At 39.6% G+C, this 15573-nt stretch overlaps 1 protein-coding gene across 4 annotated transcripts in view; it reads left to right on the top strand.

The window, feature by feature from the left end:
• Positions 1-15573, top strand: part of garem1 (GRB2 associated regulator of MAPK1 subtype 1) — an 85845-nt gene that overhangs the window by 57871 nt on the left and 12401 nt on the right. For 3 of the 4 annotated variants that reach the window (XM_004915201.4, XM_002934118.5, XM_031903647.1), the window contains exons 3-4: positions 636-766; positions 12417-13592. In XM_004915201.4, the coding sequence (XP_004915258.1) occupies positions 636-766; positions 12417-13592 (1307 nt within the window). Of the gene's footprint in view, positions 1-635; positions 767-8761; positions 8845-12416; positions 13593-15573 lie in introns of those variants that run through there. The other variant, XM_031903648.1, reaches the window with a different exon arrangement.

The following is a 15573-nucleotide window of genomic DNA, read 5'->3' as shown; positions in this document are numbered from 1 at the left end:
ACTTGTATATTTATATACAGGTAAGGATTTTCTTGTTTTCTGAAATAGTAGAACAGTGCCTTATACTAGTGTAAACTCATGATAGGTAGATAGATTTATTTTTGAAAGTATTTTGTGGCCAGGAATTTGGATCCATATGATGGTGGGTGGATGAAAAATCATAAACCAAGTAAGTGTTTGCAGTATTTTAATTAAAGCCAAATGTGGGAAGAAATGCTTGTGTTCATAGTCCTATAAAATCGCATTGGTTAGATTTAAATCAGGTCTTGTTTAGTGAAGAGGATGTGTTATATGCCAGTGTTAGGGACCTTAGATTGTAAGCTCCATGGGGGCAGGGACTGATATAAGTTATGTATAATGTTTGTAAAATGCGTGGAGTATGCTGTTGCTATCAAATAGATAACTACATTTGTTTTCTTGCCAAGTTCATCATATGAGTTTGTGGTACCCTGTACATTAAATAAATTAAGCTGTAGTTTTTGTTATAACCCTTGAATTTTGCCTAATCTTTATTTAGCTTCTCCTGTCTTTAAAATGAACAGTGGAAATAATTAACCAACCAAAGAGACTTTTGAACACTGACAGATGTCCAACATAAATATCTTACACAACTTCTGTTTATCTTGTGTTTTCAGGGCAGTTTAAGCTGCTGGAACAGGACCGGGATATAAAGGAGCCAGTACAGTATTTTAACAGCGTGGAGGAGGTGGCAAAAGCATTTCCTGAGCGAGTATACGTCATGGAGGAAATAACATTTAATGTTAAGGTAGCCCAAAGAACAAATATTTATCTCCATTGTAATAATAAACTATAAATTTTTATTAGAGCCTTAACACAGACTGCTGCCATTTGTAGCTTTTTAAAAGAGAACTAAATGCTAAAAATTAATATGACTAGAAATGCCATTTTTTATATAATCTGCTTATTGCACCAAACTAAAGGTTAAGCATCTCTATAGTAGTAATGACCAAGTACTTCAGCGTTGTCACAAGGGGTCACCATCACTGTTCCCTCTAAGCTGTGCACGTGTGCGCGCGCTCACGACTTTCCGAACCCGCGCACACAAATTAAAATAGCGCGCACAAAAATAAAATTTTTGCCTAAAATGATTTTTGCCTTTGGAAATAACTCAGACGTCTCCTCGGTCTCCCGCCCTCGTTACCCCGGCAACAGGTACTTCTGGCTCCTGTCCGGTGCAATGTGTAGAGTGTCCGTGCGTACCTGCGCGCGTACTTGCCCATGCACGGACGTCTGGGGGGGGGGGGTGCGCGCAAGGAGCACGTTCAGCACCGGACAGGAGCCAGAAGTACCTGTTGCCGGGGTAACGAGGGTGGGAGACCGAGGAGACGTCTGAGTTATTTCCAAAGGCATTGCGCTGTGGGAAGTGCTGGATGGCACGTCATGAGGACCAGGTAGGTGTATACAAGTATGTACAGCACAGTTACACTGCCATCCCAGCTAACATGGAGATTCTGCTTTGGTAGTGCTGGCTCAGCAGCAAACAAATCAATGGGGAATTAATAACTTTGGCATCAGGCTTCATTTTTACCAGCCAGGGGGCAACGGTAGTTGGAGATGTGGCATAGGCACACAATGTATAGTGAAGGTCCTTCACTGAAGGAATGCTAGGTGAGGGTAAGGTTGGGGGAAAGACAAAGTCCTGTCCTGATTTCTAAATGTGTAAATCCTTATAGGCAGTTTTCGCCCCAGCAGCTCAGTTTTCATAAGGCCGGGCAGGTTTCAATCCTAGACACAACAGACAGGTCCTGGGCAGAGAGAGGTGAGAAAAGGTAAAACTGGGACTAATTGAGAGCTTAAATTGGTCATTCAGGGGCTAAGTTTAAGGGTATTACAGCCAATATACCAGCCAATGCTGGAGCCAGTATTACTTATACCACAGTTAAATACAACAATGTGCCTTGCCCTTCACCCAGGGAAAAAAAAAAATCACAACCCTTTCTTCATTAAATTATGACGTAAATCAGTTTTTCATGGACACTCACCCCACTGATCCATTCCAAATTCAATTTGTACTAAGTCCAGCATCAAGAATTATTTTGCCCTAGTAACTACTATTGTAGTACTGTGGTGGGACTTGGTGGTGAGGAATGGTCTGCTTTTGACTGTACAGCAATAGCACAATGTGACTTTGACTTTGGAATTGAACATATCCGATCTCTTTGTTTAAAGTACAAACAATTTCTTCAGGAGGAAAGTGTCATTATTCAACAATACAATGACTTTAAATTCCTTGTTGCAGAAAAAATCAAAAGCAATCTGATAAACAGCTTTCCAGATATGACAAAATTTTCATTTCAGAATGATCAATTTGCAAAATTAGCAAAATTGATGGACATTGGTGCCACATTCTTAGCTTCGAGTGCAGATTGTGAGCGTGGTTTTAGTTTAATGAACAATCTGAAAACGAAGCAAAGGAACCGTTTACAGTTAGAACATTTGGAAATGCTGATGCGTATTAAGAGTAACCTTCAAAATGGAGGCACGATAGATCTTGACAGAATTTATTCAGACTGGATAAATATGAAAGATCGCAGAGAAAAACTGTGAAAACTAAATTACTCTTAGTTTCGAAATGCTACCTATAAAATATAATTACACGTTATTAATAGGTATAGCATTTAACAATGAAACTTGTTTGAATAAACAGTGTTATTGATAACTGAAATAACATCGTGTTTTTGTAACTTGATTTAGACAAACTGAAAGACCTGCGCAAAAATGCCCATAACTGAACTCCAACAAACATTCTGTAGCGCACAAAAATTTAATCTTGCTTTAAAATGCGCACGGATGATATTTTTTGCGCACAACGCCTATAAAAAATTAGAGGGAACGTTGGTCACCATACAGGATTCTGTTAGAAGTGTAGCCCACATGTTCAGTGTGCTCTGGGCAGCTGTTGTCAAGTTTTATTTACTAATCAGCCTTATATCACAACATATTCTATATATACAGTATATTGTATATACCCTAAGCTCAGGTAAGTGAAAGCAGCACAGAGCATATGAAACAGCAGAAAAGAAGATTGGGAGCTGGCATCTTTGGGGGCACAGATCTTCCCTGCTAAAAGGCTGTGGGTGCATTGGGCTGGTACAGAAGCACAAAACGTAAATAATGTACAACATTTCTAGCCTATTTCTTTAGTTTAGCTTTAGTTTTACTTTAAAGGGCAGTAATGCTTACTAAAATACTTGCCTGTAGCAGTCAGCAGCTGCAGTTATTAGTGATTATGGCTGCACTGGTTATGTGCTTTGTGTTCTTGCAGAAGTTGTCTTTTTGGGCAAAATGTTGTGCTATGATAAAAGTTACACACTATTACAATATATATACTTTTGTGTCTAGGCTAGGCTAGAAATAAAGCACCATTTTCTTTGTAGGGCTGCTGTACTGGCTTGAAGCCACAGTCTGCTTTACCAGATGTTAATTGTACAGGTATAGGACCTGTTATCGAGAATGCTTGGGACCTGGGGTTTTCTGGCTAAGGGATCTTTCTGTAATTTGGATCTCCATAACTTAACACTGCTAAAAATCATTAAAATATTTAATAAACCCAATAGGCTTGTTTTGCCCCCAAAAAGGATTAATTATATCTTAGTTGGGATCAAGTACAAGGTACTGTTTTATTATTACAGTGAAAATAGAAAAATAAATTGAAAATTATTTGCTTATAATGGATACACATACGATGTCGCCAAGCGAGCGCATCTTCACCCGATACCCCCACCTACGGGTGGGTGATATCGGGGAGGCATGTAGGTGAATTTGATCGAATTCTACATGCGGCAATGGGGTTCGGGGACCGCATCAACGAGCCAATGCGGTTCCCCGATCCGACTGGATTTTCTAACCTGGCCCATCGATATCTGGCCAATTTCAGGCCAGATATCGGTCGGCCAGGCCCCTCGGTTCTGCCCCTACACGGGCTGATAAGCTGCCGAATAGGTCCAAGGGACCGATATCGGCAGCTATAATCGGCCCGTGTATGGGGACCTTTAGAGTTGGCCAGTTTGGGTGATTTTAAGCCAAAGTGTTTGACCAACAATGCATATGAGTGCCTAACATGAGGCAGTTTCCACAGACCAGGATGGAGTCCCAACAGATCCTGGCCTTGTATGTCTGTCTTTCTGGAAAGGCATTCTCACCTTATGTGCAAATACTGTATAAACCTCCAGTGCCATATATTAAAATATAGAGTAACTGTGTTATAAACATAAGACCAACATACCTTTTGTGTAATCTTTATGGTGGGGGTGGCTCAAAAGCTTCTTTTTTCCTGTTAATGCTTTCTGCATTTCTTTTGGATTGAGACATCTGTACATTCATTATGTAAAACATCAAAAATTCATGTGGGTAGGAAGAAGCAGATATTTTTATTAACTTGTGCGTGGGAAGTATTCAGAGACACGGATGTACAGGTAACTTTATGACTGCAGGAATTTGGCCATAAAAATGTTATGTTAAATGAATACTGCTTTTAAATTTCTCTGTAGCTTAAGAGACTAGAGTTTCTCTGGCAGAAACTTACCAGTAGGGTAGGGAAATATTGGCTGTACAGCTCTGGTGGCCAGGGGGGCGCTGGAAGTTGCAGATTGGAAGCAACTAGACTGCTTAGAAATATATATCTCCCTGCTATAGTATGAACTGCTTAAATGGGTGGTTCAGTATTAGAATGTCCTATTCTTAGCAGCTTTGGAATTGGTCTTCATTATTTTTTATAGGCTTTTTTTTTAAAAAATTATTTGCATTTTTCTTTTGCCTCTTTCCAGCTTTCAAATGGGGGGGGGGGGGGGGGGCACTAACACTGAAAGCCAAAAAAAACTGTTGCTTTGTGAGGCTACAATTTATTGTTAATTTTTTATTAGTTATGATTAATAATATTACATATTCCAGTCTCTCATTCAAACCATTGCCTGGTTACTAGGATATCAACTAGATATAAATTCCAAACTAGAGACCTGCTGAACAAAATGCAAAATAACTGAAATACTACAAGAATAAAAAATAAAGACCAATTGCATTTTGTCTCAGCATGTCAGTGTTTAAATCATGCTACCCCTTTACCTGCCTGATTTCTAAGGGAATATTTATAACTTTTATATTTTTTTAAAAAAATTGTATTTCAAAGAAAGGTCTTCACCCTATTAAAGGACAAGTCAACCCCAAAAATAATTTTTTGCCTAATAAAAGTAAACTTGATTAAAAGCAACTTTGCAATATACATTCATTACTTATTTCTAATGGCTTTTTAGTTATTTGAATATATAACTGCCATTAAAAGCAGCGTTTGTCTGTCCTTTCTATTCTCTGCCCTGGTGGCTCTGGCTTTGAAACACTATAACAAATGCCAGCAGATTTTACAGACCTGTATTGCTGGAGGAGCCTGACATTTGCAACATTGTTTAAAAAGTAACAACCAGGAGTACAGCAAATGCTGCTTTCTAGGGCAACTACATTTACACATAACTTTTAAAGCACTAATTTTTTTTTTTTTTAATAAATTGATATTGGAAAGTTGCTTAGAATTATGTTTTCTTTTATTAGGCAAAAAAAATATTTTTGGGGTTGACATGTCCTTTAATACTAATTGTAATAATGTTTGTATCTAATCCAACAATACACAATATTTTTACAGCATAGAGATCCAAAAGACCAAAACATGTTATTAAAGGCCAGGAAACACCATGAAAGGGTGCAGGTGCCCAATTGATGAATTCATGTTAATCGCAGGGCAGCGATCTGTACAAGAAAATGATCTCACAGGCCCATTCACTGATATTGACCTTTGCATATTTAAAAATGAGTTTTAGGTTACAAATGTACGTAAACACCTACAGGGAACAAAATGAGTGATAACACACGGGGCAGGGAAATGCACATTGATCACTTGTGTGGGTGTTGGGGGTTAATCGGCTCTACAGTTTTGTTTTGTTTTTTGTTTTGTTCAAGACTAAAACAATGAATGCAGTTAATTATTTTTCAAATTTGACCAAGCCAGAGATGAAATTGGTCAATACCCTCAACCTGTTAATATTTTACACTTAGCCAGCCTCCAGGAGGTATGCTTTTATTAAATAATTGACCAGTTGTATGTTTAGCAATACAGAATGGCTTGGCAACTTGCTCCAACTGTTACAGAACTACATTTGAGCCCTGGAATTTTACTTTTCTTTTTTTTGTTTTATTTATTTTTTGTAGAATTTGTCCGATGCCAGTAATAATAGGATATTCTCACATTTTGGGCTGTTAGTGTAATGGTTAAATCAATTCTCATGTTTTAAGTATAATTAATTGCAGATTGTTTCCTTAGAATGTCATTATCTGCAAAAGTTGAATTATCTCCTTACCCTTTAAAGTTTCCCTTCATATGGGTTTGTTCATGGGACTTGAAGTGTTTTTAGGCCCATGACATATGGGGAGATTAGTCACCCTTGATAAATCTTCACTACCGCGGGCGACTAATCTCCCTGACACGCTGTCCCACTGGCAAAAATATAAATCGCCGGTGGGATGCCATACGCATCGCTTCGGTCGCCCAAAGTTGCCTCGCAAGGAAACTTTAGGTGACTTCGGGAAACCGAAGAGACGCAAATGCCATCCCACCGGCGATTTACATTCTTGCCACTGGGATAGCATGTCGGGGAGATTAGTCGCCCGCGATAGTGAAGATTTATCAGTGTGCCACTGCCCTTAGGGATCAGGTTCTGGTGTGACCACATAGTAGATAAACAAGCTGTAAACTAGCCGCTAGCAATTTTTGGTTCCAGACTGAATGATGTGAAATATGAATTATGTGAGGCCTATTTATGGAGATACTACCTCCCTGCATGATATTTAGTGATTGTATTGGCTGTTAATGGTTTGTGGGTAGTACAGTATGTCTTCTTGGTCGACAGTCTCTGTTTTTGGTTGAACTATATTTTTAATTGTTTGATAGCCTGTTGAAACTGCCAATAGAATCCCCACACACACATGCACACACAGAATGTGGGGCAGTTTCAGTAGGAGAGTGACTGAATAGAGTAAAAAGTAACAATTACATTAAAATTGTAGCCTCACAGAGCAATAGATTATTAGCTGCCGGGGGCCTATTCAGTCCCTCTCCTATACATATTTGAAATATATATATATATACAATCTATAGGTTTTCAGCGCACCAACAGACCGAATGACCTGGGTGCTACCAGATTATGCAAGGTTATCCAAAAAAATCAGAAAAAAACAGGTGCACTCCAGGAACCTTTAAAAATAAGGCTTGACAATGGTCTTAGCAGGAGACCGAAACGTTGGCCTGATACGTTTTTAAAATGACTTAAATAAAGAATCTTTTTATTTTTAAAGGTTCCTAGAAGCACTCCATTAGCCAGGGTGCCAGAGCTTCAAAAATAGGGATACACTGAATCCATTATTTTGGGATTCGGCTGTACCCTGAATCCTTTGTGAAACATTTGTCCGAATACCGAACCGAATCCTAATTTACATATGCAAATCAAGTAAATGAAGCGTTACAAAGTAATATATTCACATTTGAAAGCTGGCTAAACATACTAAAAGTTACTTAAACTTAAAGGCCAACTACCCCTTTGAGTAAAGCTAGGACAGTTGCCTTTTGCCACGTTTGCCACACTGGTTTCACCCTTGTCTAGCTCCCAATCTATGATAAGGGGCCTCAACAGTCCTAGAGGGACCCATTTGCAGCACTAAGAGAAGCTGATGGTATTCATTTTTAAGTTGCTGCTGAAGTGATAACCCTATGTTGCCTCCTTCAAGCGAATAAGGAGGATGCCCCAGATCACTACACTAGCTGAGCTTTTATTGTGTGTCTGCATTCAGACTGCAGCTTCGTTTGTGGCTGGCCTGTTGTCAGGCTTCCTTATATGGACTGGTATTGTAGAACTCGTTCACGTCAACCCAAAATCTGTCATCCAATGCATCTGACTGTTGGAAACATACTGCAGATGCACATCTAGTTTCACTGGGTGTGAGCTCCTTTGTACTAATCTGTACAGCTGGATCCAAGTGACAGTATTTGTTGGTGGACCGAGGCATCCAGTTCAGTTAGTTCCATGCTAAATAATAGGGTACTCGGTAGGTTTTACTTTTCCTGAAGTATTAATGTAGGAGGACATCACTGAATGTATAATGATCAGTGGGGTGCTGGTGAAAGTGGATCAGTATATAATTCATTGTAGCCATTCAGCAGTTATGTTACTAGTCTAGTGCATATATAAAGACTAAAGCAAACATTTCACTGGCCACTGTGCATTACTGCACTGGTGTATATGTGCCTCAATTACTGCATAGCTATTAAGGTTTTGTGATAAGGCCAGACTGGCCTTCATCTGAATTATCAGTCGAACACCACTGGTTTCCTCCATACAATATATACAGGTAAAGTCTCTTAATTCCTCGGGGCAGCTGTTTTTAAACAGAAACACGTTTTACTTGCACAGAATATTGGCTTTACCTGTGGCTCAGAGCTGTAGCCAAGCGAGCACTAGGAAAGAAGCAATATTTATTTAGTGACGCAGCCAATTAGCCAAGCTGTGAAAAATCTTGGATGAAAATAAAGCTCCTCCAATATATTTCTAATTATTAAAGCAGCTCCATTCATTTTATTAGTTTAAGGAAAAAAAATAAAAAGGTTAAATGTCACCAGATTTTTGTCTGACGTCAAGCAGGTTTGCTCCCATGGAAACTGAATTTCGGTAAACTTTCTCATTCATAACAAGGTAATCGGAGAAGAAAACATCCTTGTTAGTTCTTGCCAGAGTGAAATTGCATCCAGAATATTCATACCGGTTGTCACAGATACCATAAACAATTGTAAGTAAGATCCCGTATGTAATATCTGATTTGGAAGAAGAAAAAAAACATTTTTATGTGTAACATTTATTTTTTAATATCTAATTTCTTTGCTATGTACAAATATAACACTACCACTAATAGGAGCTTCCAGCAGTGTCTGGCTGCATCCATGGGAAGAACTTGGAGTACATTCAGACCCCTTATGCCCAGAACGTGCCACTGCTTAAATATATAAAAACATGTTAGACAAGACTATTACAATGCAGGGATGTGGAGCATCATGGGCAAAAGGTTGCCTTATTCTGACAACCCACAACTCTATAGCTAGGGCTTTCCAAAGCCATTCTGGAGTGGTATTTTAAACTAGCCCTAGCATTTCAAGTACACAGAGACCACAGAAACAGCCCTCCACCAACTCACTAAATAGTGACTGTCTATGGCATCTTACAGCAGACCCTCTGGTTTGCCAGAATCAACAGATTGGCAGTCCGGGCCTGATAGATAGCAGAGCTGTAGGGGGATTAGTGTGCTGGCTATGGCAGATCAAGGTGCTGTCACAGATCTAATATAATAGTAAAATATATAAAATATTTCCTTTTTTCCCCCAAAATCTTTCCTTAGAAAAGTAATATCAACAAACCATCTCCAAGTCCATGGAAATCTTTCTGTATTGCCAGTTGACCTTTTATATTGCCATTTTTCTCTGTATTTGACTGATGGGAAAGACCACTGCAACAACTCATCATGGGTACCCAAGTTGTGAGGCACTGCTACCCCATGTGAATTATAAGCATTAAAATATTTGTTTATCAACTTTACAAGCAAGGTATTTAAAAACCAGGGGATTTTCTAGACTTTTGATATGTGAGTTTACATGAAATTAAAGAGTTAGTTTACAAACTTGTAAAATTATTTAGGGGCAGATAAATTAAAATGTGCTGCCTGGGGGTCATAATGAGAAGGCACAATAACTACTAGTCTACTAAGTGTTGAGTCAAAACCTTATGTAGTTTAGTGGAAAGTGAGTGAAAATCGGGGACACAGAACACTGTCCCCCTTATGAAATAAAATGGATTTAGTTTGCCCAGTGGCAGTAACCCATATAAACTCAATAAGGTAATTAACCAGTAAATGGTCCCATATTAACCCCAAATAAGTGCTATGTTAAATCTAATGTATTGTTTCCAGGAAGTAAGCATAATGCTGTCCTTATTTTGTATTAATGCTACCTCTGTTTTTCTAGAAAGCAAATTTGTTGTGCCAAGAAGCCATAAGTAAAAGAGCCATTGTTTCCTCTATTAGATTTGCTTTTAACACTTGGCCAATAGGTGCTAATCTGCTGGTCTGATGTTGTTCATAACATGTTGATTGTTTCCTGGATTAATGTGCAGGAAGTGATTAGTACTACTTAGATATCACAGACTGCATGAAGTTTCCTCTCAGGAAACAAGAAAACACCAAGCAAACTGCCATAATAGTCAGTGTCTGGAAATGCTAGCAGTGAGTTTTGTCCCCCCCTAGTCTCCTCTTATTTAGCAGCCATTGGGTTGCCTCATGGTCTTTTTTACAGACTGCTCACATAAACCTGGGCTGAGCAGATCATACAAGAAGGAACTCTTGTTGAAAGCTATGGTGCACACATAGTTCCTTCTCATACCAACAGAGAGAAGCCAGGCATTGACTGAACTTTTTTTTATCAATTCATATTAATCAAGTTATATTTCCTAAGGATAATTCCTTGGTTTTTAGATTGTAAGCTCTATTGAGCAGGGCACTCTTTACCTCTTGTATCAGTTGTACTTTTGTATGAAATCTGTACATTTGATGGATACACCTATCTGTTGTATATAACTGATGGGTGTATACGTCGCAGAAGAATGTTTATAAATATGTGTTAATAGGAATAATAGTAATAAATACTGCCGCTATAATAATAATAAACACACCTGTATGTTTTTAGAGTGTTGAATACACATAGGGAACCCATGTACCTACACATAAGACATGCAGACTCTTTGCAAATTGTGCCCTGGCATTAGAAGGATTTTTAACTGGACTGCCTGTTACTTAATAGGCTGTTGTAAAAACTGCATAAAGATTGCCTATGTTGGCATAGCCCCACCTCCAATGTAAAAACTCCACCCCAAGACATCACTGGGCCACCCCCTGATATAATAAAGATTTGTAAAATAATTAAGTGTACAGAGCAGTAGGGTCAGTGATCCCCATTTAAAAGCTTGAAAGAGGCAGCAGAGTGAGGCAAACAAGAAAAACAACCTACTTACCTCAATATATAAAAAACTCAGTTCAGATGCAGTGACCAATTACATGTTTGCAGTAACATGCTATCTGCTGTTTGGTTGCTGTAGGTAAAGAGAACTGCGTCAAATTGTGGTCCTTATATTACATGACCCCCTTAAAGTTAACTTTTAGGTGAAAGCATCTCTGTGCATAAAATGAGTAGTGCCATGTTGTCCGTATGTTTCTAGGGCTGACACTGATAAAGTTGAGTAGGCTTCTGGTTTTGCTCTTTAGTTTTGGAACCCAGTTCTTTTAAAATGTTTTTTCCATTCTTAACGACTTTTTACAGTTTTTATTACCAGCAGGTACTCATCTGTTCCAGAAAATATGCATTACCGTCTGTTCATCTTACTCATCTGCCTCCCACATGGCATAAAGATAAAATTACCTGACAAGAGCAACTTCTGATTAAAGGGCCAAAGACACCAAACACACACACTGAAAATACTTGTCTCATAGGTTGTTTCTATAACTCAGCCTTAAATAAAAAATTAGGAATGCACCAAATCCTTCATTTTCGGATTTGGCTTGAATACCCAGTCCTCCTCAAAAGAATTGGTATAGTGGTCTTTTTCATATACCTAGTAAATTTATTTCTGCACCCCTACATCTCAGCCTGTTTCAAAGAGAAATAATGGTAACATAATTGTTGGCAGAATTTATTTTTGGTTAAATCTGCTGAGGTTCAGATAAAGCTATGTTCACAGATCATAGACTTCCATGTATATGTAAATAGCACTCTATGGTACACTAGCCGACTTGATAGCTAAAAACATTTTACACAAGAACACCAATATTTTCCTTCCTGCGTGTAATCATTTTAGTACAGCAATGCAAAGCCTCACAGCCTTTTGACCAGAGTTTTCTTTAAAAGAATATAATGGTGGCCACCTTTTAACCTTGAGGTCTGTACAGTGCAAACATTAGCGGCTGCAGATTTATACTTGGCATTAATCTGTATTGAATATTAACCTGCCGTGGTAAGTATGAATGGCATAGGAATAGATGCTTATTGTTATGAATAGATAATGATTGTTTGTGTGATTTGGGAAGTAGAAAGGATTGTAAATCATAGAGTGTGCACTTTTCATGCAGTATTATTTTTTTATGTGAATATTCCTATCAGTCTGTGATTTATCTGTTCAGAGGAAATGCATAGATGGCATTACCCACATTATAATGCACTGTTCCTGTGATACTAATGTGAGTACTGCTTGCTTTCATTTAACAGCGTGCTGGGAAAGGCAATTATCTAAATATCAAGATGTTTTCTTTGTGTTCTGTTCCAGGTAGCTTCAGGAGAGTGCAATGAAGATACTGAGGTTTACAATATTACGCTGTGCACTGGGGATGAGCTAACATTAATGGGGCAGGCAGAAATTCTTTATGCAAAAACATCCAAGGAGAAGTCCCGACTCAATACCATTTTTAAGAAGATTGGAAAGCTGAACTCGATCAGCAAACTGGGCAAAGGCAAAATGCCCTGCCTCATATGCATGAACCATAGAACGAACGAAAGCATCAGCCTCCCGTTTCAGTGTAAGGGAAGGTTCAGCACTCGCAGCCCTCTGGAGATTCAGATGCAGGAAGGAGAACACACGATACGCAACATTGTGGAGAAAACAAGATTGCCCGTAAATGTAACTGTGCCTAGCCCACCCCCTAGAAATCCCTATGACCTTCATTTCATACGGGAAGGGCATCGGTACAAATTTGTCAACATCCAGACCAAGACTGTTGTAGTTTGCTGTGTGTTACAGGGCAATAAAATAATCCCCATGCATTTTCCATTGCATTTATCAGTCCCAAAGTTTAGCCTTCCAGAAAATCTCGTCAAGGGAGAAGTGTGGCAAGACTCTGTAGTGCAGCACTGGTACAACACATGCCAAGAACAATTTGATATAGAAGAATACTCTCGGGCAGTGAGGGATGTGAAAGCAGACTGGAGTGAAGAGTGCAAAAGCCCTAAAAAGACATGGTGTTCTGGCCACAGCCATATACCAAATTCCCTCAGTTACGCTCGGGATGAACTGACTCAGTCATTCCATAGGCTTTCAGTTTGTGTCTATGGAAACAATCTTCACGGAAACAGTGAGGTGAATCTGCATGGCTGCAGAGATCTTTGCGGGGATTGGGCCGTTTTTCCTCAAGATTCCCCACAGTATCAGGACTCGTGTGATAGTGGAAGTGATTACCTTTTCCCTGAAAGCAGTGAAGAACTAACAAGTCTACCAGCCAAGCCAGAACTTCCTTATGAGGAGTTATGGCTAGAACAAGGATCAGTTAAAAGGAGTGCGCAGCCTCTCACACGGTCACAAAGTGAGAAAAACAAATGTGATCCATTCAGAGGTTCACTTCCCTCTCGGTGCGGCACGTCATCTCTTCCCTCTCCTGGATCTCTTCTGACAACTAAGAGTTTGGATGTATCCCTACCTCCACCTCCAGTGCCTCCAAAATCTGAAGCTGTAAGTCCATTTTTGCTTCTCTGCCTGTATATTTAGGTCCTAATGGCAAGGTCCTGCCAATTTCATTCACTTAAAAAATCTGTGGTGATTTTATGTACAGGTATGGGACCCTTTATCCAGAATGCTGGGGACCTGGGGTTTTCCGGATAAGGGGTCTTTCCGTAATTTGGATCTCCCACCTTAAGTTTGCTAAAAAAAATTATTGAAACAGTAATTAAACCCAATAGGATTGTTTGGCTCAAATAAGGATTCATTACATCTTAGTTGGGATCAAGTACAAGGTACTGTTTTATAATTACAGAGAAAAAGGAAATCATTTTAAATGTTTTAATTATTTGACTAAAATGGAGTCTATGGGAAATGGCCTTTCCGTAATTTGGAACTTTCTGGATAATGGGTTTCCGGATAAGGGGTCCGATACCTGTATGTAATATCCACTGTGCTCCCGTTAGCCTTGTCCGGATTTAATGGTATGGGTATGGGATAAGAGTTCTTTCTGTAAACTGGGTCTCCATACCTTAGGGTTTGTAGAAACAGGCATTTCTTCCTGCTTTCAATTGCAGGGGAGGGCAGGACAAAAGGCAAATCCATTCTTTCATATGGGGCTGTGCTGACACAGGTGCATGTAAGTGCAGAAAGCAACTTAAACGCATCATGTTGCATTCCAGTATACTCTGCCCTTTTCCCATACACACAAGCTCAACACAAGAAGCACTCATCACTCATTATGCTTATGCACGCCACTAAACATGACCACAAATTCCCTCCCAGTGTGGGCGGCTTGCACTTGCAAAAGCACGCATGTGTGTGTATTATTATTATTATTAACATTTATTTATAAAGCGCAAACATATTCCGCAGCGCTGTACAATGTATGTGGGTTACATACATTGGACATACAAAGTAACATATCAAGCAATCAATAACCGATATGTGTATATATATATATATATATATATATATATATATATATATATATATATATATGCAACCAAAACTACCTCAATCAATATGGTTTTATCAGAAAGGTCTATGTAAATACACCAATATTTTTTTGAAGCCCCAGGGATTCGTAGGCCTTTCCACCAACAGTTCCCTTTAGGGCTCTGGCACACGGGGGAGATTAGTCGCCCGCGATAAAACTCCGTTCGCGGGCGACTAATCTCCCTGAGTTGCCTACCCCTGCCATCCCACCGGCGAACATGTAAGTCGCCGGCGGGATGGCAGACGCGGCGGGGCAATTTCAGGGAATCGCCGAAAAAGACTCGCGAGTCTTTTTCGGCGATTTGCGCGAAATCGCGCCGCCGCGTCTGCCATCCCGCCGGCGACTTACATGTTCGCTGGTGGGATGGCAGGGGTAGGCAACTCGGGGAGATTAGTCGCCCGCGAACAGGGAGTTTTATCGCGGGCGACTAATCTCCCCCGTGTGCCAGAGCCCTTATTGCCAGTGGAAATGCTTTTTGGGGAGATTAGTCACTCAAGGTATCAGAGATTTATTGTGGGCAACTAATCTCCCTATGGGACATTACCCTAAAAGTCTTTGTGACTGGCCAGCCTACTAATTTAAAAACACTTAAAGGAGAAAGAAAGGTAAAAACTCAGTAAGCTTTATCAGAAAGCTCTATGTAAATACAGCCATAAGCACTCACAGAAATGCTGCACTGACTTCTCTGTAAAAAGATTAGTTGTGTCTGTTTTCCTCTGCCAGAGACACGCAGCTTTCTGCTCTCTGCTCTCTCCTGCTCCCCCCTCCCTCAAGAATGCTAAGAACTCACTCCCCCCCTTAGGAATGTGGATATGTGGATCTGAGCCAATCAGCAGGAAGCTGACTCATAGGGGCTGATTTACTAATCCACAAATCCGAATCCCGAATGGGAAAAAATCGGATTGGAAACGAACATTTTGCGACTTTTTCGTATTTTTGGCGATTTTTTTCGTCACCACCGTGACTTTTTCGTAGCCGTTATGACTTTCGCGAATT

This window comes from Xenopus tropicalis, chromosome 6 (assembly GCF_000004195.4).
Source record: "Xenopus tropicalis strain Nigerian chromosome 6, UCB_Xtro_10.0, whole genome shotgun sequence".
In the NCBI taxonomy this organism is placed as follows: Eukaryota; Metazoa; Chordata; class Amphibia; order Anura; family Pipidae; genus Xenopus; species Xenopus tropicalis.
The sequence above is the reverse complement of the archived record's forward strand: the minus strand, read 5'-3'. Positions and strand labels throughout refer to the sequence as shown.